This window comes from Condylura cristata, unplaced genomic scaffold (assembly GCF_000260355.1).
Source record: "Condylura cristata isolate star-nosed mole 26May11 unplaced genomic scaffold, ConCri1.0 scaffold00004, whole genome shotgun sequence".
Classification (NCBI taxonomy): Eukaryota; Metazoa; Chordata; class Mammalia; order Eulipotyphla; family Talpidae; genus Condylura; species Condylura cristata.
This window is the reverse complement of record NW_004567105.1, coordinates 20,023,816-20,047,049: the sequence shown is the minus strand read 5'-3', so window position 1 is coordinate 20,047,049 and position 23,234 is coordinate 20,023,816. Positions and strand designations below refer to the sequence as shown.

Genomic DNA, 23,234 nt, shown 5'->3' with positions numbered 1-23,234 from the left:
AAAAAAAAAAAAAAAAGAATATGATGGCAATGACCTATTAGATCAGTTGATTAGAAGTCTGACTTGAAGGAATGGTAAGAATTTGGGTTCTAGTTAGACACTTTGTTACAAGTAAATAATCTGCATAAAATATTTTCTCTTCCTCTTCCTCTGATCATTTTAACTCTAAGAAAGCATTTACTGATATTTAATAAGTACAAAAGATCAATATTTAATCTTTATTTTTATTTTATGGAAGCAATTTTGATTGAACTACCCTAAACCTAACTTAATATTTAAATTAGTAATATTCACTAATGAACTAGCTATTGAAATAAATATATAAACTTTCAAGCTCTTTTTAATTACTTTTTAGACTCAATAGTAATCTTAAGACACTCAACCAAAGCAAAACTTAAGCAGTTTAAATTATAAATGTTAAGTACTTGAAAGTCTTAAACAGATTTAAACAGTATTTCTAAATGTCCTCATGAGCTCATCTTCAATAAAAAACATTTCTTATACCAATATGGGTCTTATGATCTATACTTTTGTGGGAAAAAGAAGAGGTTAACTTCTAACATGTATTAATTTTGTAGACCACTTATTAAACAAGCAGTTAATACTGAGATCATCTCACATTGAATAACGTGTGCTCCAGGCCTACCCATCATCCCAACTGCAACACCATCAAACCCTCAATCCCATTTTAACTAAATCAGCTCCACTTTCACTCACTTAAAATTTCTTACAAAAGGATTTATTTGGGAGGGAAAAAAGCATTCAATGTTTTTTAAGAAAATAGCAAGCAAAAATTGGTTTGACAATTAGGGTTGAAGAAACTATCTTAAAAGATAACTTACCCATACGCTCCCTAAGTGCTTCATTTTCATCAAGGAAATCATTGATCTTCAACTCCAGTTTATTGATTTCCTTTGTCAATACTTCAATCTCTCTATCTCTTACTTTAATTTGGTTTTTATATTTCTTTATTTCAATAACCGCATCTTCTAAACCATATACTCCCTGAAAAATACACATATAAAAAAGATTTATATCACTAAACTGTGTTTTTTAATTGTGCTTTAAAAAAACCCAGTAAGGACAGAAAAGGAACCACTGTAATTTCCCAGTATAGCATCTTACTGTCATTGACTCAAAATGTTACACAAAAAACACTTAACAAAATAGAAAAAAAAATGTGAAAGAGTGAATCATCAATATCATTAGAATATGTCAGTATTGCTTGACTTAGCTGTAATCAAATTTAAAGGTACAAAAAATACAAAGTATGTGTTGGCACAGTAGATGGCAGATGTCCCAGAATAACTTTTATCAAACTAACCAGGAGTGTCACACCTATCTGGTGACACAATGACAAGATAACAAGACTCTTCTGCCATGCCATTATAGCTAATTATCTGGGCAAAAACGCTTAGATCAAATAATTTGCAAACAATTCTCCTGCCAAAAGTAATTATTCAAAGGTTTTAAGGGTTTAACATAATAGAAGAATCATTATCACTGGACACTTATGGAATGATTTTAAATGGTATACAGTAAATGGTCATAACACCCTGTGAGTGGGTAAAATAATTCTAAGCTCTTTGATTGACAAAATAAAAAAATACACACCGATTCATAATCTTTTAAACGCTTTAGAGTCTCCACAAGTTCTTTATCCTTTTCCCTGGCATCAGCCTCAGCTAATTCAGCTGTTCTCTCAGCCTCTTTAGTTTTCTCCTCTAAAATTTGAACCTTAGACTGAATTTTCATGTAATGAGTTTGTTGAGAAAGTGTTGAAGTACCTACAAGGTAAAAATGAAAATCATAAACGAGCTGAATTTATTACTTATTCCTCTAACTCACTGGTTCCAATATGAGGGGACAGGAGAAGTGGTATGTCACTTAAAAAATCCCCTAATATTATAATTTGATATTTATAAATAAATGTTTGATTTTATTAATAAAACAAGTAAAAAAGTAAAATTAAGTAAGATCTTCCCAAATCCAGAGGTATTGTGATAAGACTGCAAAAACTTGCTTTATAAACATTGTTTATTGCAGCAGAAACTACTTATCTGTTCCAAATAGTCAACTTCACTTTGTCCATTGTAATAGAACTAGAATTTTAACTGCATACATGGTCACCTGAAATAAAGTGGATACAGTGGCTAACAATTTGCCATGAAGAATTCTGGAACTTAATATGTGGCTTCTGAAAACTACAATACTGCTGTATGACCAATATGTTTTTCTCTTCCACTCTTTATCAGCAAAAAGGAAGTTAAATACTTACAATTATATCACCATTTTCAAAATGCTGACATGGTAATAAAAGTTTATGTAATTTTTATTAAAGAAAATTCAAAAAACATCATCATTACAAATTCAAATAGTAGCAACACATGTAAAGCAGTTGACAAATATCAAATATAGTTTTAAAAAAATTTAAACAAAGAAAATGTAATACAGTAACTATACAATCTATGAATTTATTTTAGTAAAAGTGAAGTACTTTTAAATTTAATAAAAGAACTACATATTTATATAATATTATAATACCTCTGTTTCTTTGGAGCTCATTTTTCAAATCTTCAATAATGAAAGTATTTTTTTCCATTTCTTTTGTATATTGTTCTACTTGTTCAGAAAGCATCTTAATTTGATTATCTCGTTCTTGTATACCCTAAAAGACATTCTGAATATAACATGTTGTCCTATCATAGATATTAACATGCCTTTTTTTTTCATTACAGAAAAAGGTAGCCTTTTGTTTAGTAAGACTGCAGAACATATTTTTTGGATCAACTTTATGCCTTCCACTATTGTTATCCTTGAATATTCTGCTTTCACTCTAGTACTTAAAGACGGCTAACAATTTGGCAAGTAAGAATTCCACACTCTAATATGTAGCTTCTTATGACTTGCTTTACATTACTTTATTCATCATCCAGTTCCATCATCTTCCCACTTCATGCCTGCTCTTATTCCATGTGTTTATTCCTATAGCATTTCATTCAAAAATTAGTCACTTGCAATTGTTCTTTTTTATCAATATTTCCCAAACTTCCATCTTCCTTTTGGACTATGACTGAGGAGCACAGATGATGAAAGGGTAACTTCTAATGAATACACATGTACTAAAAATAAAATCTTTATGTAGTACAGTCATATTAAAACCATACTTTAAGCTTATTTCATATTGTACAGAATATTCAGCAGTACCATAATGTAAGCTTGCTAATATATATTTAAATTTGTAAGTATTTTTTGAAAGATTTATTTATGCAGCGTTGGGGTGCAGGACAGAGGTGTGGGGTGGTTATGAGAGGATTCACCAGAGACAGAGTAGAGAGCAGAACAAATAGATCAACTGAAGTACACTGCTGAGGGAAGAAACGGGCAAGATAGGAGAGATCTGCTGTGCTGTGTGGGTGACCATCCTAGCTGGGGATCAAACTTGGGCTGCAATGGCTGCCATAGCTCCATAGTACCGTGCTTTAACCCACTGTGCCACCAGGGAGGGCCTTAAATTTCTAAGTTTTAATATTTTTAATTAAATTTCAATTAAAACAATGTATTATCTGTATGACACAGAAAAACAACTTTAATAATTATATCCCTAACTCGAACCTAACTCTAAACTTAATTCTCATTTTTTCTTGGGACCAGATAGTATAAGAAACTGCATATAACTTTATTTATACCCTAATAGTGCAAGTCACTAGATTAAACATAGATGATATGAGAAAATAAAATGTTGTTTAGATTTCACTGCCAATAAAACCAGTTGGTAAATCAAAGTTTGAGATTGTTACCTGTTGTAGAGCCATCACATTACTTTTATCAGCGTCAAGCTGGGCATTTTTTAATTTCTCTCTCAGGTTATACAACATTTGCTGATATTCAATAATTTCATCATCTTTCGAAGATAAAATTAACTAGAAATAAACAAAACAGGGTCTGTGACATAAGCAGAAAATTAATAAACCATCCTTCCTTTAAGGTAACATGCTAATATACACCATTAGCAGATTTGAGGAGATAAACTTCTTTGAAATGAGAAAAATATCAGCATCTTTGGCATAATCATTTTTTGTTTTCGTGTGTACAGCCTAAAGTTCAAATAAAATGTTAAGTCAAAAGTGTACCCTGTAACTTTAACATTGTTTTAGGCATTTCATTGTTAACACAACTCAAGCTCTCAATATCAATTACTAAATAAGAGATTATTTCTATGACCCAGCAATTACAAAGTGTACTATACAGCTATTTGCTAGGAAAACATTAAAATACTAGTGAGGTGCAGAAAATATTTGGAATGAATGATGGGTGTATTTATCATTAGAAAAACCACACATCAAATTCATTCTATACATTATTTTTATATTTAACACAATAAAATAACTAAGATATTTTATGAACTATTTCTAAAATATACATTAAAAAGTGTTTGTAAGGGTCAAAAAACAGAAAACAGTTTTTCAAATATTTAAATATGACAAAATAAGAATACATAGACAGTAGATTAGTCAATATTAAGAGTTGCAAGAAAATTTAAAATCAATGACGTATCTGATAGAATTGAAACTGCACTTATTAGAGAAAAAATTTTCTCTAACAAAAACGAAACTTTTTTGAAGGAACATAAAATAGATGTTAAGCAGAAGCAAATTAAACTGCAGATGAATACATATGCAATCATCTCTCCCTCCTTATTAAAACTATTTCTTCCAGGAGTATGGCTCACAGATCAAATTTGGCCTGTTGCCTATTTTTTGCAAACTTTTATTAGAAAACAGCCTTGCTGATTCACTTGTGTATTATTGCCTATGGCTGCTTTCATGCTATAATAGAACTGAAGTAACAGCAAAGACAAGATGGACTAAAACATTTACTCTCTGGCCTTTTATAGAAACTTTACTGACCTCCAATGGATTCTGTAGACCTCCATGGCTACTGTGTTCACTGTTTAAAATGCAGGTTATCTGAACTTGCTAGATGACAACCAATTCCAAAGAACCAACAAAACTCATATGAGCCTGATCAGAAATGCTGACTATAGAAGTGTTAGCTTTTACAGTTAGAATTACTCAAAAGTCATTTCAGACAATTTTCCAAATGTACAATCATCACAACCTTAGCTTCTGATATGGTAAAGGTAAAGGATTTGACTGGGTCATAGGAGGTGAGGTTGAAGAGACTTTGGAAAAGACTTTTCAGTATTATCTGAAAAGTAATACTGAAAAGTCCCTTTCCTTAATCCTATTCCCACTGAATGTTAATACTTTATTAACCTAACATAAAAAGAGTCAGAAAAACTAGAATTATATGGCACTACCTAAGTAATGTATACAAGCTAACTATAAATTTATTTAGAATTATATATTTTAAATATACTACATTTTGGACTTGGAGTTCTATCAAAAAGTTTAAAGTTTAACTCATTGATATGAGGAACATTTGATAACAAGCTTAAACATTATACAGGCGAGTTTGTTGAACTTTTCTAACACATTTGATACATTTTTGAAAATGTCTAATGAGAATGTCATTAATGAGCATAAACCAGCTAACTTTGTTTTGAAAAAAACTAAGACTAAAAAATTGAATCTACAATACTTATGAAAAGTCATTGTAGTGACTAAAAAAAAGCACCTTCCACTCTTCTACTTTCGCGTTTACAGCTATCATGACAGGATCGTCTTCTTCATTTTTTGCTTTCAGAACATCTGTAAGCTCCTTCACCTAAAAGGACACAATAATTTCAAGTATTGCTAAAATTAGTTTCATATATAGACATTCATGATATATACATGTTTACACATAAACCCACATATGCATATACATACACATACAGACATTTACATTTCTAATATACATTATTATTGGCTGCCTTAACTATGATTCTATTTTTTAAACAAGTTTAATCCATATAAGTAGTGAACAATGTATTGATCATGATACTTAGAATGTTTTTATTTTAAAGTATAAAATGAACTATATGGTTCAGATTTCCAGGAGTCTTCAGTAGAAAATCCTCCAAATTATTATTGGCAGAACTGCTGTCTACACATTCATTCAGGAATCAATTATGTATTATGAGGTGTGTGTAAATGCTAGAGATACACATAGGGTAAAGTATATAAGTATGGCACAGATTACAGAATAAGATCACAGACAAAAGTACTTGAATTTCAAACAGTAATGAGGCAAAATGAAACCTATGGATATGTTAGTATAACATGAGTTCTTACTTGAAGGCGATAATGATCATTCTCTTTTTTTAACTGGTCCATTAGATTATCTGTTTGATGCACAATAGATTTCATTCTGTTATACTCATCAGTCATCTTCTCCATTTCTTGTACTGATTCTTCTAGGTTTTTTCTCATTTCCTGATTCTGAATTTCAATTTTTTCATTAGCTTCTGTTAAAGTCTAAGAAAGTTAAAAGTACTATAGTTAGAAATGACCAAGTACATCAAATTAAATGTCAAGAAAACTATACCTAAGAATCTCAAGTCTTCCTAAACATAGCCCAAGATATAAATATAAAAAATGATTTTATAATTTTGCAACTTCAAAGATGCAATGCATTTAATACTTATAAGTAAACAGCTACAGATTTATATTGAAGAAATAAAATATAGGACTAAATACTGAACTTACGTTATTATGAAATTGAAGTTTTATAGGAATTTTATCATTGTCATTTTACCTGAATTTCATCCAAATATTGGACAAGTTCATAGTTTTTTTTAGATAATTGTGATCGGTATTCACTATCTTCTCCTCTTCTTGATAAAAGTGTTTCTTTTTGTGAGTCTACTTGTTTCTGGTAGTCAATAATATCCTGGCGAAGCTGTTCATTCTGAAGGAAGGCCAAGCATAATAGTCTACTAAGGAGCTATCCAGATATACAAAATTGTATCTTCTAAATAGTGATCTCAAAAAATATCTTTAAATTCCAAGGTTTTTCCACCCTTTTTAAAGTCTCACCTTTTTCTTCAGATGTTTGTTCTCCAGAAAAGGACAGGAAAAGAAATTAGAAATGAGAAAGGTAACATATAATTAAAAATAAGAATTAGAAACTAAAGAAAGCAAAAAGAAAAATTTAAGAGAAAGAACATTTTGGATAACCAAAGAAAACAAGAATATTTATCAACCAAAAAAAGGAAATTTTTATGTTAAAAAAATAAGAAATCCTACCAAAATAAAAATGTACATTGCATTATTTGGCTCAAGAGCCAAATAATAACCAGAACTTATAAGATTTCATGAAAAACAAAAACTGTTGAATGTTTTATAAATTAAGAGAAATAAGACTAATTGTAACTTATTCATTATTAACTATCAAAGAGTTGCTTATAAAACAGAAACCAAAACTTAACCCACATAGATCTATAAGATGAATATAGTATTCAATGACCTCAGCTTTTGACTTTCTACATTGAGACAAAGTCATCCCATAAAATCAGTCAGTCTGAAAATGTTATTTAAAAGATTCTAGTTATAGTACAATAAAAGTTTATGAAAACGTTTAAATAACTACTAAAAATTTTTACCAACCTCTCTCCTTAATTTGCTGTTTTCATTTTCTGCCTCCTCATTTCGAAGAGCCAACTAAAAAGTAGAAAGAAAAAATTTCAGCAGTAATTCAAGATAGAGCCAAATTTTTAGCTAATCCCAGTTTAAATTTTAAACTCTCTCATTAAAAAAAAAAAAAAAGCTTAACTATTAAGGACCTATTGTTGACCCAAACAAGAATAATATCTCAATTTTTGAAAACTATGGACTAGGAAAAACAGAACAGGTTAAATTTAAAAGATTAAAAATAAAACACTAAGAAATAAAACTAACCAAAGGCTACAAAGACAAAACATTTAACAAAAAAAATTACCCCCTTCCACCACTACCATAACCTAAAAATTATTTTCTGTCCAAAGTCTTTATCATTCTATAGTTCTCATAAACCAGGTCTAAATTACTATTTGTCCCCAGTGAGGATTAAAATATTAGAAATTCAAGGCAGTATAACATAATGGTTAAAAGAAGGCAATCTGAAATCCAGATAATCCAGAAAGGCCAGGATTTATATACCTTGCCATCAATTTCTAATCTTGTATGTTGATAGAAGAAATAAATATAATGATGTGTAGTTCTTAGCACAATGCTCAGTGAATGGAATAGCAAAACATTATTATAAAGTATTTTCTTTTCCATATACAAATGATTTCATTAATGTCTCAGTTCATCTACAGTGTGGGAGAAATGTCACCACTTCAGATAATGAGTATCAAATAAGGAATAATGAATTAAGGCATATAAAAAGTATCTGGCATACAAGGATTCCATGCTATTTTTTACCTATATTCCAAATGAAAAACTGCAGTTCTCTAAATTTACCATGCTATGTCTTACCTCTACATCTTAATAAATTCTTATCTTCTATTCAGAATGCTTTTTCCTTAACCATCATGAACATTATACACTCTTTTCCAGGTTAACTCCAGTTTCAATTTATAGGTCACTTCCTAATCAAAAAATTAATTTAGGTATCCCTACCAGAGTATTATGGAGTATTCTTTTATCCTGGCATATTAATCTTAATGATTATTCTTGAGAATCAAGAATATTTCTGCCTACTCTAAGCAAACTCTCTGGTATAATAAAAATAATCAATAAAATTAAATGACTTGCTAAGGGTAAGGAAGAAACTGTCAAAGCAACATATAGCCAGATTCCATCTCATGGAACCTAGCAGTTGGACAGGCACATACACATTATTTTCAAGTTTTCTTTATATGTGCTACTGAATAAAGTCTAGGGTATGAATGATGATCTGAACAAAATAGCTAAGGGTGTATTATGTATGATGAGAAGGAGACTAATAAGAAAGCTAGACCAAAAGACCCACAAAGCTATTTTCCCACAATTCTATTACTGTATAACACAGGTTGGATTCTCAAAAATTAAGAACTCTATTGTTTTATTGTCCTACAGTTTTACTGCTCAAATGAGCATGTAATCCTCTAAAGGCTTATTCTGAATCTGTAAATTGCATTAGTCCTTATTTTTTTCACCTTGAAAATCATACACATTGCTCACTTTTAAAGACCCTTATAAAGTATATAATAGATATGTTAAAAAAAAAGGATTGCTTTTTCTTGCAAATCAATTTATGATGTGTACCCTTTAAATAAAATTATTGTTTACTTGAAATGTACAACCCTTTATTTCTGAGAAAACAATGAACAAATATAAAATTATCAGACTGTAACGTAACAGAGACCTTCTATAGGATGATGAAGAGGTTTCTGGGTATACAGGGAATGAAAGTTACACTTAGGTTCAAAAATTTTTAAAAAAATATTTATTTATTTATGCATACAGAGATGGGGTACAGGCCAGAGGTGTGGTGGGTGAGTATTAACCAGAGACAGAGTGGGGAACAGAACAGATTACTGAAATGCACTGCTGAGGGGAGTAGTGGCGGGTCAGAAGAGGTCTGTCACGCCATGTGGGTCAGCTCCCTGGCTGGGATCGAACTTGTGCTGCAGTGGCTTCTAAGAGCTTCACTGTGTGGAGCTGAAACTTGTTGCACCACCAGGGAGAGCCCAGGTTCAAACTTTGTAGTAAATTTACCAATAGTTGAAGCAAAATTATATATTATTTTCTGACAGGAAATATAAATTTTTCCACAAAAGCAATTGTCTCCTTAAATTAAATTTACCATTAAGTGAATTCTTTTATAAATACTGAGAAACAACTTAAGAGATAATAAAACTTACATAAAAGATGACATATCTGATTTCAAATGTGTACTGATTTATAAAATGCTGGATTAAGACAACTTTTTCAAGAATATATAAAGGCATACCTAAAAACCCAGGAATTTTATTGACTAGTATTAAATAGAACATTCAAAAATTAATTTTCAAGTCTAATATAAGTAAATTAATAAAAAGAAGTATCATTCCCCAAAATAAACTCTGGCAAGAAAGAAAATCACTTATTTATGAATGTCTATTATTTTTTTCATGCCAAATCATCATTTACATGCTTGTGTAAAAAACTCTAATGTCCTGAGAGATTAGGACATATTGCATATGTAAAGAATCTCCTGTTCACCAGAAGTACCATGTCCAATGTATTATAAAGCTGTGATAAAAATACAGTGAAATAAGACCTTAAAGAAAAGTGTGCATCACTTCTTAAATACATCATACAAACATAAAAACTGAGAGTGTTACCAATAATTATAAAAAGAATAATCGGTTTTTTATTTAGATAGTTAAATATTCATTGATTAAATGTGCCTTACTTGTTCATTAACTTTTTTCTCTTTCTCCAACTCCTTTTCCATGTCCTCTAATTCTCTATCTTTTTGTTCTAGTTGCTTTTCAAGTTGGCGGATTTCATCACGTAAAAACCTAGTATCACGTCCACCTGCAGAATGCTGAGCCATCTTAAAATAATAAACCAAAAATATGAATCAACTCCATGATATTTGAGGATTCAAATGAACAACAAATAATTATCCTGATTTTAAATGTTTTGTAGAAAAGCATCAGATGTTTAAAGTAATGCTAGCTTAAAAATAATTTTTAAAAAAAAGTTTACTTATTTAAGCTTATGTTTCCAGACTAAAAACCCTTTAAGTTTATCCTGAGTCATCCAGTTATAAAAACTGGCTGTCAACAACTCAGGCACTGGTATAGCACTGAGCTGCAGGTACCTCACTGTACAGCAAGGGCACAAAACATAGGTGATTCAAAGCTCTGAAAACCGATTTTAAACCATTAGCGCCTCCACCCCAGTTAGTGACCCCTGGTGGTATTAACATGCTCTTTCCCTCATACCATGGGCTCCATCAAAGTATACGACATGACTTTCTAGAATAATGAAAATTTTCTCTGCCTGTCTAGTACAGCACATTACATACACATGGCTATGTACTACTGAGCACCGGAAATCTGAAGGTGCAACTGAAGAGCTAAATTTTTTATTTGAATTTTCACAAAGTCAAACATAAATAGCCACATACTAGATAGCAGAGACTTTAGATTATCTTTGAAAATCTTGCAGTCAATCTAAATACATTTCACTTCATATTCCTGAGTCATGGCCCAAAACATCAAACTCTTTCATCAACCTGGCTCCCACTCATCCCTTTGCCAAGTGCTATTTCTTCTCCACCTTAAATAAATATTTCTCTTTTCCTTCTTCAAAAAGCTTTCTATTTCACTCAAAATTCTTATTCCATTTTTATTCCAAGATAAATTACTATTTTATAGCATTAGGCTTCTTCTTCATTTTTTTTTTTTTACTCAATCTTCCTATCTAACATCTTCCTTAGCTACATTTTGACTCATTTAATATATTAATTCCTTTGGAACTTTCATTTTGATATGTTCATTCTTTTATACCCATGTTCCTTAATGTCAGAAGAGGTGTTGACTTACTCCAACTTGCGATTTCTATACTATGACTCCTGTAATATCCTGCAAAAACTTCAGCTGCTTTGATTCTCACACGAAACCCAGCTATTTAATCTCCACCACCCATGGCAGAAAAGCAAACTAACCAATTTGCCAGTCACTCCCTCTCAAAGTTTGTTGAGAATTTTGGGCAGTATTCCTTTAAGCCCTTCTCCACCATCACCTCCAACTCCCCCCACACTCCCCCCCACAGCCCCCAACACCCCCCCCACGCAATTTCTGCATCTAAATAACTTGAATTTGGAATCACTATTTCATTTGTTTCTTGAAATCACTAAAGTTTTCTACTCCCATGCCCTCACCTGTACTGTCTCCAAGTGGGAGTATCTTCTCAATTCTCTCAGCAAACCTGCCTTACACGTCAAAGGAATCTCTAGCCCCTTAAATCGTCCCTAACTTCTCATTCTGTGCCTCTTGAATTTTTTGCCTATTCTGTCACAACTTCATAGTCATCACCTGAACTACTTTATTTCCAAGACCTCCCACTGCCTCCCTATCTACTCTATAGCTGCTACCTGGCAAAACTAAAACAGAATCAAACAGACTTCATAATTCACTTAATAAATGTGAGTAGGTGCTATTTTCCAAGGATCTAGCTATATAGTAGTGAATAATAAAACCCTCATTCTTTTTAAAAGTTCAAATAGTTAACCAGTAAAAGAATTAGATTTGACTCAAATTGTCTGACGCTAGGTTCCCTTACATCCAGCTCATTTTCTACCGTATTTCAAGTTTTAGAAGATTTCCTTTAAATTTGGCCACACATCTCCCACTGCGATTTTTACCAGATGACCATCTCTTTAACTTCTCAATTTTCAGGAACTAAAGCTATAAACATAAAAGCTTTAATACACATTCATTCTTCCTCTGTTCCTACTACAAAAGAAGAAAAATCTTTCTCTATTTAAATCTTAATGTATTTGTCTATCATGCTACTTCCCAAATTCTCAGGAATTTCAAAGCAGTCAATTCCTCAATAGTACACTTATATTTCGATCTTAGCTTTCTCGGAAGCAAATTCTTCTACTGTTTCCTTTTGTCACTATTCCTCAGATTCTCACATGCCTCCCTGCAACTCAGTTACTAGTAATCCATCTGTATAACTCTAAATTCCTAAGTTTCATGCAGCTTTGAATGCTTATTTTGTTCACAATTGATACTTAATCCTTAGACTTTGAGGTAGACAATCGGCATATAAAGACTGAACAAATAAGAACACAGTGTCATTCTTGTGATTTTTCCAGCCAATAATTGTCAAAAAATTTGAAACAAGAATTCAAAATAAACAATTAATTAACTTTAAGAGAATACATAGGACTTACCTCTAGTTCATTTTCCAGTTTCATTATTTTTGTTTTTAATTGATTTTCTATAAAAATGAATACTTCAATTAGATTTAATTCAAAACTTTCAAATTTAAATAAAATTCTCTTAAATGATTCCATCATGGTTATTTTATATCTGATCCATGAAATTAGAATTCTAGAAATGACTCAAAATAGAGCATACACATTTTTGTTAGTATTGAAATATTTTTACTAAAATATAAAAAAAACTAAAGCTCTTTTTCTATTGATAAAATTGAATAAATTACATACTTAATGTCATAATAAACTAATTCTGAGGCACCTACCAAATTTTGCCTGTTCTTCTCCAGCTTTTTCAACTTCTTCCAAGGCTAGCTCTACTTCTTGAGCTTTCATCTAAACATTTAAAAAATTACTTTAATATGCCTTTGCACTAGAATGTGAACAGAATAAGAGTGTTTTGTGTGCTACCCCAATACTTAGTACCCATACCTGGTGCACAAAGATGGACAGTAAATATTTGTTGTACAAATAATTTTCTTACTTAAAACTGTAATTTTTAGAATCCTAGCCATTTGAAATATCTTTGATTCCTATTTTTTCCCTCAAGTCTTATTTGGAGCATTACATTTTTTCTCTTTATCACTATCTCCCTTTTTCTATTCCGTCATTATTATATCCCACAGTTTCATATCTAAACTCTTCCATAATGCAGTCTATACAGCCTCATCTACTTTGTTTTACTGACACACGGGGTTTTACCTTTCTACTACATACTTTCGTACCAACTATGGCTCAGTCCATCTAAGGGCTCCTCATTACTGATTTAACAAAATATACTCTAAAGTCCCCTGAGACTCTTTTTCAAACTATAGCCAACATTAGTTTAGTCTCCAACTTAATACAAACTTTCTGCACTTGTCTCCTCACATGTAAAGAATAAACACATTTGTAACTCAGCTTTTATTCATGATGGCCTCTAGTTTGAGTCTCCTTAACATTTTACCACTGCCTCCCACTTACCCAAAATTGCTTATCAGCCAGTCCTTGCCCCTTAGAAAGGTTTCTCAGACCTAAATCTCTTTTCCTTCTAACAATTCAGTACAGTTTTCATGTCAATCTCTGGATTATTTTAATCACTAAAACAGAACTCCCCTATGTTTTTTTATACATACCTATTTTGTTTCCTTATATATTCATATTCTTTTAGGAGGATGCGTGCAGACTGAGCTAGCAATATTTTGGAATGAAATTCTCAATCCGCATGTAAAGATATCTCATTTTTTAGTTCAGAGTACTTTCAGAGATCAACTTATTTAAGAACTGATTCTTAAACTTCTAATAGAAAGTTATTAACAAAAAGTTATTGTTAAAACCTACTGCATACAAACCTTCATAAGTGACTGAGTAACTCTGAAAAGGTGTATCACATTTTCTTGACTTTCACTTTTTAGTTGATTTACTTCCACCTAAGTAACAGAAAAGCAACTATGACATATTTTATACTCCTGAAACAAAATATAAGTTTTCCAGATGTATCATTCAGTGATTTCTGCATCAATTTAGATTCTTCATATATATATATGTATATATACATATATTTGCTATCTAAGCACCTTGGATAAGGAAATCAATAAATTATCTGCCAATTCTTCTTGACGAGGCAGGTCATCTGGGTCAACTTTCATGATTTCTTTCCAGTTTATATTAGGTGGCATCTTGAATTCTTTCACTGTGCTTTACCTTCTGTAACAAAACAGGTGGGCGTTAATATTTTCAAAGTAAATAGCACTATTTTTTGCAGTCATTTTCGTATTTTGCACATTATAACACTCTGCGGTGTTTAGTATGGCTCCTTAACTGTAAACAGATAATTGGGTGCAGTAGCCTTGATCAAAATTACAGCAGGTGGCATAAACCATTAAGTATTGTACGAGTTAAATTAAGACGGATTCCTTGTTTAAAATAATTTAAATTAGGGTGCATAAATAACTAATGGTGCCAAGTGCAGGGTGCTTAGACGGCTGAAAACGAACCTTGATAGAAAATACGGAACTAGAGGTAAAAAACAAATGACTGAAATGAGTGCACCTGGGGCAGGAAAACCAGGAATGCACTGAGCAGGCAAATGCAGTGAGGACCACCGGATAAAGGGCGGATGGGCTGGATTGTAGTTTATGGGCCCCGAGGCTTAAAGGATCTGCGTGGTAAGAGATTTCGCGGCTCCCGCTCATCAGGACCAAAGATCCACCCACCTAGACCATACCTGGCGTACAGCGCCACTAACTCGTCTACCGCACCCACCAAGCCGAGCCCCGGACCACGCCTGACCGCTCCCAAGTGCGGTTCCACCCGGACACCGGATCCCGCCAACTCGTCTGGAGCAAGCACTAGCGGCGGTGGCTGCTAGGCGACACCATTCCCTACCCAGCAAGGTCCGCACAAGGCCCCGGATGACGGGGAGACTACATTTCACGACAGGAAGGTCGTGCTTTACGTTTAAATTTCCCAGCTCTGTCCCCGGACTCGTGCCTGAAAGACTTCAAGTCTTTTAGACTTGAGATGAGAACTCCAAATCCCAGAGTGCAATTCTGTTTGGCTACCTGTGCATCCTGGGAACTGAAGTCTCTGGGGAAGTGGAGGTAGGCCGTTCCCGGCGTGCAATGCGTGCGGCTGCGACGGTACCGGGACGGCGAGGGAAAGACCCAGGCGGCGGGAGGCTCACTGGCAGAGACGCGTGTGTGCTGGGGACCTGACCGAGCTGGACCATGACTGTGTTTTCGGTGGCGTCAGTCGCTGGACCGCTGTTCCTGAGGTTTTCTTAAGGCACCCCGGAGGAACCGCCCCCAGGTGAGGGCGGGCTGTCGGTCGGCGGCATGGGAGGAGTTGTGGGCTTCGGTCCCGGCTTCGAGAAGCTACTACCTTTGGGGCGGAAGGGCCCGGCCTGGGTTAGAAGATTTAGGAAAACCCTAAATTTTGTTAGCTTCCCCCCGGGCGGTGCCCGCTTTAAGAAGAAGAAAGTTTGCGTATCAGAATTTGTCCTTGGTGTCAGAGTCTGTCTCCATACTGTGGAGTAGGGGCCGCGCTGAGATTGTGGTCTGGGGAGAGGGAAGAATTGAGAAAACCCCGCCAGTCTTACCTGTCACAGCCTATCTTCATGAATTGAACGTTGTGAAAGCTGAAGAGCTAGCATAGGATGAAGATTCTAGAGAGGAGAAACTTAAAACTCAATCCGGCCCACCGGCGGATGGGGAGGGCGGGGGTCTCAGTGCTCACTGGTCCAGTTGCTGTCACCTGCCTGTTTCCCGAGGGTGAAAGTGCCATCTCAAGTGTGTACAGTTCCTGTTTGTGCAAGATTTGCTTGTCCCGCTGCTCACAGCCATTCTGGAGTATGATGCACCACTGGGTAACTTTTTTAAAAACTCTAAACTTGAAATCTGTAACATTTTTGATCCAAATGACTGCTTGGACCAGTGCCTGTCTTCTGCTTTCCTTTTTTTTCCTGTTTCCATTAAAAAAAAAAAAAAAGTAACTAATGGTAAATTTTCCTTTGAACAAGGGATAAAAGTATTTCTTTTCAAAATATATAGACATGAGATACATGAGATGCATTTTAAGTATTTGTGGGAAAAATAGTTGACCTGATCAAATACTATATGTCAATTCTGTTTAATACTCACCCTCCCCCACGCCGCCATTCTATATATTGCATATACAGGAAATATTTATCTTATATCTTGAATTTGTACTTTTTGACCAGTCTGTTTCTATGAGCTTTTATTTTTGGCTTCCACATATCCACATATAAGTGAGGTCATAATTATTTTTATTTAACTCATTTATTAGTTTTGTGTTGTTTAGATGTGGTCTTTTATCCTTATTTCCCTTCTTTGACACATTTGTGTCCCCAACAATTGAGGGTACTTGACTTAATGGTAAGCCTTTATTTATTAGATATGAAAACATGATTGTAGAAGTTAAGTCATTTCTACTAATCAGTGAAACTAAGGATGTAACCAGAGTTACATCCCAGATATAGTCCTGAGTAAATGTAAAATCGTCCTTAGATTTCATTTTTTTACTCATTCCAATGGTATTTGTGAGCTTGTACACTGTGCTAGACGCTGTGGTATAGCAGGAAAAAGGTCCTAATGCACTGTATAATGTTTTATGTGTAATTGTGAATCATGAAGTTTAATTCAGATTCTGACAGAAACTCATCATTATTTTTTTTTTTTTTTAGTGCTGTGTTTTTCATACAGAACTGGGGTACAGGCCAGAGGCTCAGGGGCGGTGAGAGGCTTCACCAGAGACAGAGTGGGGAGCAGAACAGGCAGATTGACGAAGTACACTGCTGAGGGAAGCAGCGGGCGGGCCAGGAGAGGTCTGGCTCGCCATGTGGTCTCCTCCGGGGCAGGCGGCAGGCGGGAATCGAACTCATGCGGAAGTGGCTTCAGATTCTCAGTGCTGCGCTTTAACCCGCTGCGCCACCAGGGAGGGCCTCATCATTATTTTTTAATCAGATTTTTTGAATCAGTTTTAGCAAGGGAAGAGATTTATGTGACAATTTTATAAATGGTCTAACTATAGCAGTACTTGACTGGACCTGCCTTCTTTTTTCTCTATGGTTTTATAAGCAGTTTTATCTGACCAAAAATCATTTCAATAGAAAGACTTAACTTTTATAATTGCTACCTCTGTTCTTTACACCAAGCAACCTGTATTTCTCAGGTGTTACTTCCACTTCCTTTTTTGCTACCTTATCAAGAAAATGAATGGTAGCTTTTCCCCCAGGATCTAAAATAAAGCATGGCCATAAGAAATTTACTGTACCCTATGTGTCATAAATGTTTAGTTTTGACTTACTCTTGTGGAGAGGAATCTGTGTGCAGCAAGCAGACACTTGTCTTTTCTCAACATGAGGAGACTGGAAAGATTAGGAGGAGTTACTGTAAGTGCAGACTTAGCAAACTATACCGGCCAAAGAAAGTTTTATGAGCTTTAAAATACTGATAAAACATAGTAAGACAAAACATTCATCAGGGCTTCACCTTCAGTCCTTCCCAGAGGTTTTGCCTCCAAATGCCATCACATTGGGGTTAGCATTTAACATAAATTTTTTGGGGAAAAACAAGCATCCAGTCGTAGCATTCCCACAACTGACATTTCATAGTGATATATTACGTTGTTAAAGTAATGCTCCCCCACCCCCCATGCTTCATTTATACTATTTATCATACTGTTTTTTTTTTTTTCAGGTTTTTTTTTATATGTTTTCCAGGTATCCTGACATGTACAAGGAGTTCACTCTCCAGTTAGCTAGCAAGACCCATCCAAAGATTAAGTAGTATGATAAAAGACTGTAATAGAGGTTTAAAAATTCATATCAAGAAAAAATTTTGTCTTAGATTAGGAATTGGGAGAGGTGGTCAACTGATTCTTCTTTTAACTGTATGATGTTTGAGCTGGGTTTTAAAGATTAGTTCTCTGCAATAGTTAACATTCAATCTTTATTTTACTTATTCTTCTATAAAATTGTACTTTTGTTGCTTATTTTATCTTTGTGATATTTCCTCCAGATTTGTCCATCTGCTTGTGAAAAAGATGGCAGATATTAACCTCAAAGAAGTAACCTTCATAGTAGGTGTGGTTACTGCCTGCTATTGGAACAGCCTCTTCTGTGGTTTTGTTTTTGATGATGTTTCAGCAATACTGGATAATAAAGACCTACATCCATCTACACCTCTAAAAACTTTATTTCAGAATGACTTCTGGGGAACCCCTATGTCTGAGGTAAATAATTACTTATTTGTAGATCAGAATTTCAAATACTCTGGAATAGGTTATTCTTTCTTTACTAATGTCATCATAGCAAGTATGAATTTTACCCAAATATATATTATATATATGTATATATATATTTTTAAAAGATTTATATATATATTTTATATATGTATATATATATTTTTAAAAGATTTATTTATGCATACAAAACTGGGGTACAGGCCAGAGGTGCAGGGGCAGTGAGAAGATTCACCAGAGAAAGAGTGGGGAGCAGAACAGGCTGACTGATAAAGTACACTGCTGAGGGGAGCAGCGGGCAGGTCAGGAGAGTCTGCCACAGCTTGTGGGTCATCTCTGGGATGGGGATTGAACTCATGCTGAAGTGCCTGTAGCTTTTTAGTGCTGTGTTTTAACCTGCTGTGCCACCAGCGACGGCCCAAAAATATTTTGATGAGATACATGACATGTTGGTAAGAAATAAGTTGAATATATGATTTATCTTCTTTAAAGCAAATAATAAAGTTTTATGATTATGCTCTAACAACTATGTGCTAGGTACTATTAATTAGACTAATTCATTTATTTATCCTTTCCTTGACCAAATTTTTAAAATATTAGTATATGTGTGTGAAAACCAAATACTAAATATACTTTTTTCTTGTGTGAGTCAGGCAACATAGATGATTACTTATGATTTGTCTAACCATTTAAAATGTGTAACTCTAATATAACTAGATTATACTTTCAAGATAAAATAAGTATACATAGTGTCAATTTTTCTGTAGCAAAAAAGCAGTGTATTAAAAGTTTAAAGTTTATCTTTTACCTACTAGTTATTTTAATTTTATGCTAAGAACTTAAAAGTTTAGTTTATGGCCCTCCCTTGTGGCGCAGCAGGTTAAAGCACTGCACTAAGAAGCTGAAACCATTTCTGCATGAGTTCGATCCCCGCCTACCCCGGAGGAGATCCACATGGCGTGGCAGACCTCTCCTGACCCGCCTGCTGCTCCCCTCAGCAGTGTACTTGTCGATCTGCCTGTTCTGCTCCCCACTCTGTCTCTGGTGAAGTCTTTCGCCAACCCTGAGTCTCTGGCCTGTACCCCAGTTCTGTATGCACAAAAAAATTTTAAAAAAAAAAAAAAAGTTTAGTTTATTTTCATGAAGGATTTTTACTTTGCTAATATCTGTTGTCAAGGTCAGTTTATGCTGTTTAGGATTAAACCCTTGTAAGGTCGGAATCATATAGCTTGGAGCCTAATGTTCTGTTACCTAACAGTTGTGAAACATAGGTAGAAATACAGCTTTTATAGGCAAATCATTATTCCGACCTATAAAAGAACAGTAATATATTGAGGATAAATAAATGAATCAATCTAAGTAGTATCTGGCACATAATTGTTAATATGTTTGTCAATTGTAATTTATGGCATCTTTCTGTATTCTCTAAATTTGGAAACTTCTCGATGATAGGGATGGAATTTTTCATTTCTCTTGTTACAAACACATAGTATGTATGTTTTCTTATTAAATGGTACTCTTTTTCCTACAACCTTCCCGTTCACACCAAACTCATGTAAAAAAAAAAAAAAACTCTTGACGTTAAGAGGAATAGATGGCCCTATTATAGCTTGTATTATTATCTAGATAATTTACTTTTTCTACCATTCACTTTATTCTCAGAGACCCTTAGTATTGTGTCCATTCCCAAAGTTATACTAGTATCTGTTGAGATTTTAATCACGATACTGAGATTTTGACTGAAAATTTTACCAGATGAAAAGCCCTCATAGAATCCATGCTGTGTTTGTGATTTTTTTCAGAGGGACTGTGAACAAACACACTTTAAAAAATTATCATAATTATTTCAGACAACATGAATGAACGAATTACAACAAGTCACAGTGAATAGTGTCACTTGCTTTTATTTTCTGATGGACAAATTTCTCCCCTGTGGGGGTGGAAATGTGTCTTTAAGTAGTATTTGTCACAGCTGCTTGACAAGCTGGAATTGGCACATTTGCAGACCTAAGTAATGATAGCCTAGAAGCCTGTGCGCAGGCTTTCCTAGGGATTTTTGTGCCGTTGCAGATCTTAAAGATCTGCAAATTCTCCTGAGCTGTGTGAGTGCTATCTTAAAGAGGCATCTTTTCATGCCTCTGAGGCTGTCAGTGTTAGTTTATCTTTTCAGTAAAAATGTAACACTTTGTTTATTGATGCTGGTGGATTGCAGCTTTGGCTGCACATTAGGATCTGCCTGGAGCACTTTAAAAAATATTACCAAGATTCTACCAAAATATGTTGTTAAAGTCACTGTTTTTTCTGTCGTGTTTCTTGTTGTTTTGTGGAGTGTTTTTTTAGGGAGAATGGGAGATTTCTTTAAGTTAGCCAAGTGATTATTTCATGCAGCCATCTTTGATAACTTTTCTGCTGTAAAGAGCCATAAACTCTTGGCATTTGATCTAAAATTACCTGTGTTAAGGTAACTTATGCATATAACCACTTACACTAAGTTTTGCCATCACTATTTGAAGATTCACATTGATTGGGAATCTTATGTATTCACTATTTATGCTCATGTTTCTGTTGCCAAGTAACACCCCAAGTACTTTTTTCTTAATATTCTTCCATATAATAATAATCTGAATTGGTTTTGGTCATAATGGAATCAGCTGTTTTTTTTTTTTAAAGCAGAAACCTGATATCTACTGAGCTGCTGATTGTTATAGTAGTGTTTTGAGAATATTCCTAATAAGCTATATGAATAAAAATACTAACAATTTATCTTCTAGATGGTCAATGTCATGGTGTATGTATGTGTACATGGTCAATATCATGGCATATGTATATCATGGTGTATATATATATATATAATTGACCTAACAAAGCAAAAATATAAGTTGACCTAACTTCTTTTAAGCAGGCAGGTTAGTGGACCACAGTAACATTTCAGACATTCACAGGTTTCTTAGGTTCTTTTCCACTTTCTGATTCAAAGCATGTCAGTTCATTATAACACTTAAGAACAATTTTGTATGCCTGAGAAATTTGAAGCATGTTTAGGAATAGGCTAAGCAGGAAAGGACATTCTGGGTAGACAGTACTGATGGTTTGTTGCTGTGTACAGAGATATTAAAATGTTTCTCATTTCAAAATGGGAAATGTTTGCTCCTTGTGTTTCCTAATGTTCTGAAGTAGGTTTGAACAGACTGAAATCTATTCTTGTATACCATAGTTACAGCAAAATGTGGTAAGAGATAGGGAAGAAAAGAAACTGAGTGTTAAAATTACAAAAAATAAATTAGGGTAATGTTTTATGTTTTTTTGGTCTGTGTTCCATTCTTAAATGTGCCTTGATATTTTGCCTGATGGCAAAATATTTCTCAAGAAATATAGCTTCTAGTTTATAAAGACATTCAAAACTCACATAAAATTTAATTTATTGCCAAGAGACTACCATAACAGTTGTCTAATCTAAAATAATTTTGCTCTTGTGTAGTATTTAGGGATTTTGGTTTAATATAATCAGGATTAAACATTATGTAAGTATTTTTCATAAAACGGCTAAAAAGTACCTTTTTGGTTCTCACTATTTAAACTATTGATAAATATTTTGTTCTTACATTTCCTTTGGCCAGTATTTACATAAATACTTGTATTGGCTATAGATCTTATACAGGTCTTTGAGAGAATCCTGTACTCTAGTGCAACTTTTGTTGTTCTCATACCTTTTTTTTAAATCTCTGTATGAAAAGGAATTACTTAAATGTTCTTCCTATATGTTAATTCTTTGCCTCACTATCTAGAGAGGAAAGTGTCTTGTTTTTTTAACTAAGGAAATAAGAAAATACAAATTATAAAGGTATCTTTAATGTTTGTATTGTTCCTGGGACATTTCATTATTTTGCTGTTATTTCTCAACCAAATATAAGGTAAACTTTCAGTAGTAAATGCAATGATTAGATTATTAAACACAAAGTTGTTTAATAATCAATGATTGTTTTCATTCTTTCAGGAAAGAAGCCACAAATCTTACCGTCCCTTAACAGTATTGACATTTCGCTTAAATTATCTCTTTAGTGAACTGAAACCAATGTCATATCATCTTCTAAATACGATTTTTCATGCTATGGTTAGTGTGATATTTCTTAAAGTATGCAGACTTTTCTTGGACAACAGGAGTAGTATGATTGCATCTCTACTTTTTGCAGTACACCCAATACATACAGAAGCGGTAAGTAAAATTAAAATCAGTGGCTTACTTTTTTTTTTTTTAACAAAGCCTACACAGTGATTATAATAGTACCTATTTTTTTTAAAAAAAAATTATCCATGAAGTTAATTTAAGTATTTGAACTCTTAAATTATGATTTCTTATTAATATAGTCTTTTTTTCCTGCATAACATATTTAAATTTAGAGCTAATTTTTGAAACATTCATTCAAGAACATGGGCTAAAATTTCTTAACTTCACTCATGTACAATATAAGTAAATACAGCTTTTTGTTAAATTTTTTAATCAATATAGATTAAATAACTTGTCAACTTGACAATGTTTCAAAGTACAGAAAATAAGTGAATTTAAGTAGGGGATGGAAATATATCAAAGTATATGTAAATTAAGAAATGTTCTAGATGTAGTGTTAACTTTGGATAAAGCT

The 23,234-nt window shown here is 33.5% G+C and overlaps 2 protein-coding genes across 3 annotated transcripts in view; one reads left to right on the top strand and one right to left on the bottom strand.

Annotated features, from left to right (window-relative positions):
* Positions 1 to 15,215, bottom strand: part of CEP290 (centrosomal protein 290kDa) — a 63,279-nt gene extending 48,064 nt beyond the window's left edge. The window contains exons 1-14 of the mRNA XM_012735141.1: positions 15,097 to 15,215; positions 14,409 to 14,538; positions 14,184 to 14,261; positions 13,119 to 13,188; positions 12,808 to 12,854; positions 10,309 to 10,452; positions 7,554 to 7,607; positions 6,703 to 6,855; positions 6,240 to 6,422; positions 5,641 to 5,730; positions 3,801 to 3,923; positions 2,545 to 2,668; positions 1,615 to 1,787; positions 843 to 1,005 (exon numbers count right to left, since the gene is read on the bottom strand). Coding sequence (XP_012590595.1) covers positions 843 to 1,005; positions 1,615 to 1,787; positions 2,545 to 2,668; positions 3,801 to 3,923; positions 5,641 to 5,730; positions 6,240 to 6,422; positions 6,703 to 6,855; positions 7,554 to 7,607; positions 10,309 to 10,452; positions 12,808 to 12,854; positions 13,119 to 13,188; positions 14,184 to 14,261; positions 14,409 to 14,510 — 1,504 coding nt within the window. The 5' untranslated portion in view covers positions 14,511 to 14,538; positions 15,097 to 15,215. The remainder of the gene's footprint in view (positions 1 to 842; positions 1,006 to 1,614; positions 1,788 to 2,544; positions 2,669 to 3,800; positions 3,924 to 5,640; positions 5,731 to 6,239; positions 6,423 to 6,702; positions 6,856 to 7,553; positions 7,608 to 10,308; positions 10,453 to 12,807; positions 12,855 to 13,118; positions 13,189 to 14,183; positions 14,262 to 14,408; positions 14,539 to 15,096) is intronic.
* Positions 15,216 to 15,474: 259 nt separating this feature from the next.
* The window catches only part of TMTC3 (transmembrane and tetratricopeptide repeat containing 3), a 29,137-nt gene continuing 21,377 nt past the window's right edge, over positions 15,475 to 23,234 (top strand). The window contains exons 1-3 of one of the 2 annotated variants that reach the window (XM_004675835.2): positions 15,475 to 15,642; positions 18,372 to 18,585; positions 22,589 to 22,807. In XM_004675835.2, the coding sequence (XP_004675892.2) occupies positions 18,397 to 18,585; positions 22,589 to 22,807 (408 nt within the window). In that variant the 5' untranslated portion in view covers positions 15,475 to 15,642; positions 18,372 to 18,396. The remainder of the gene's footprint in view (positions 15,643 to 18,371; positions 18,586 to 22,588; positions 22,808 to 23,234) is intronic. The other variant, XM_012720686.1, reaches the window with a different exon arrangement.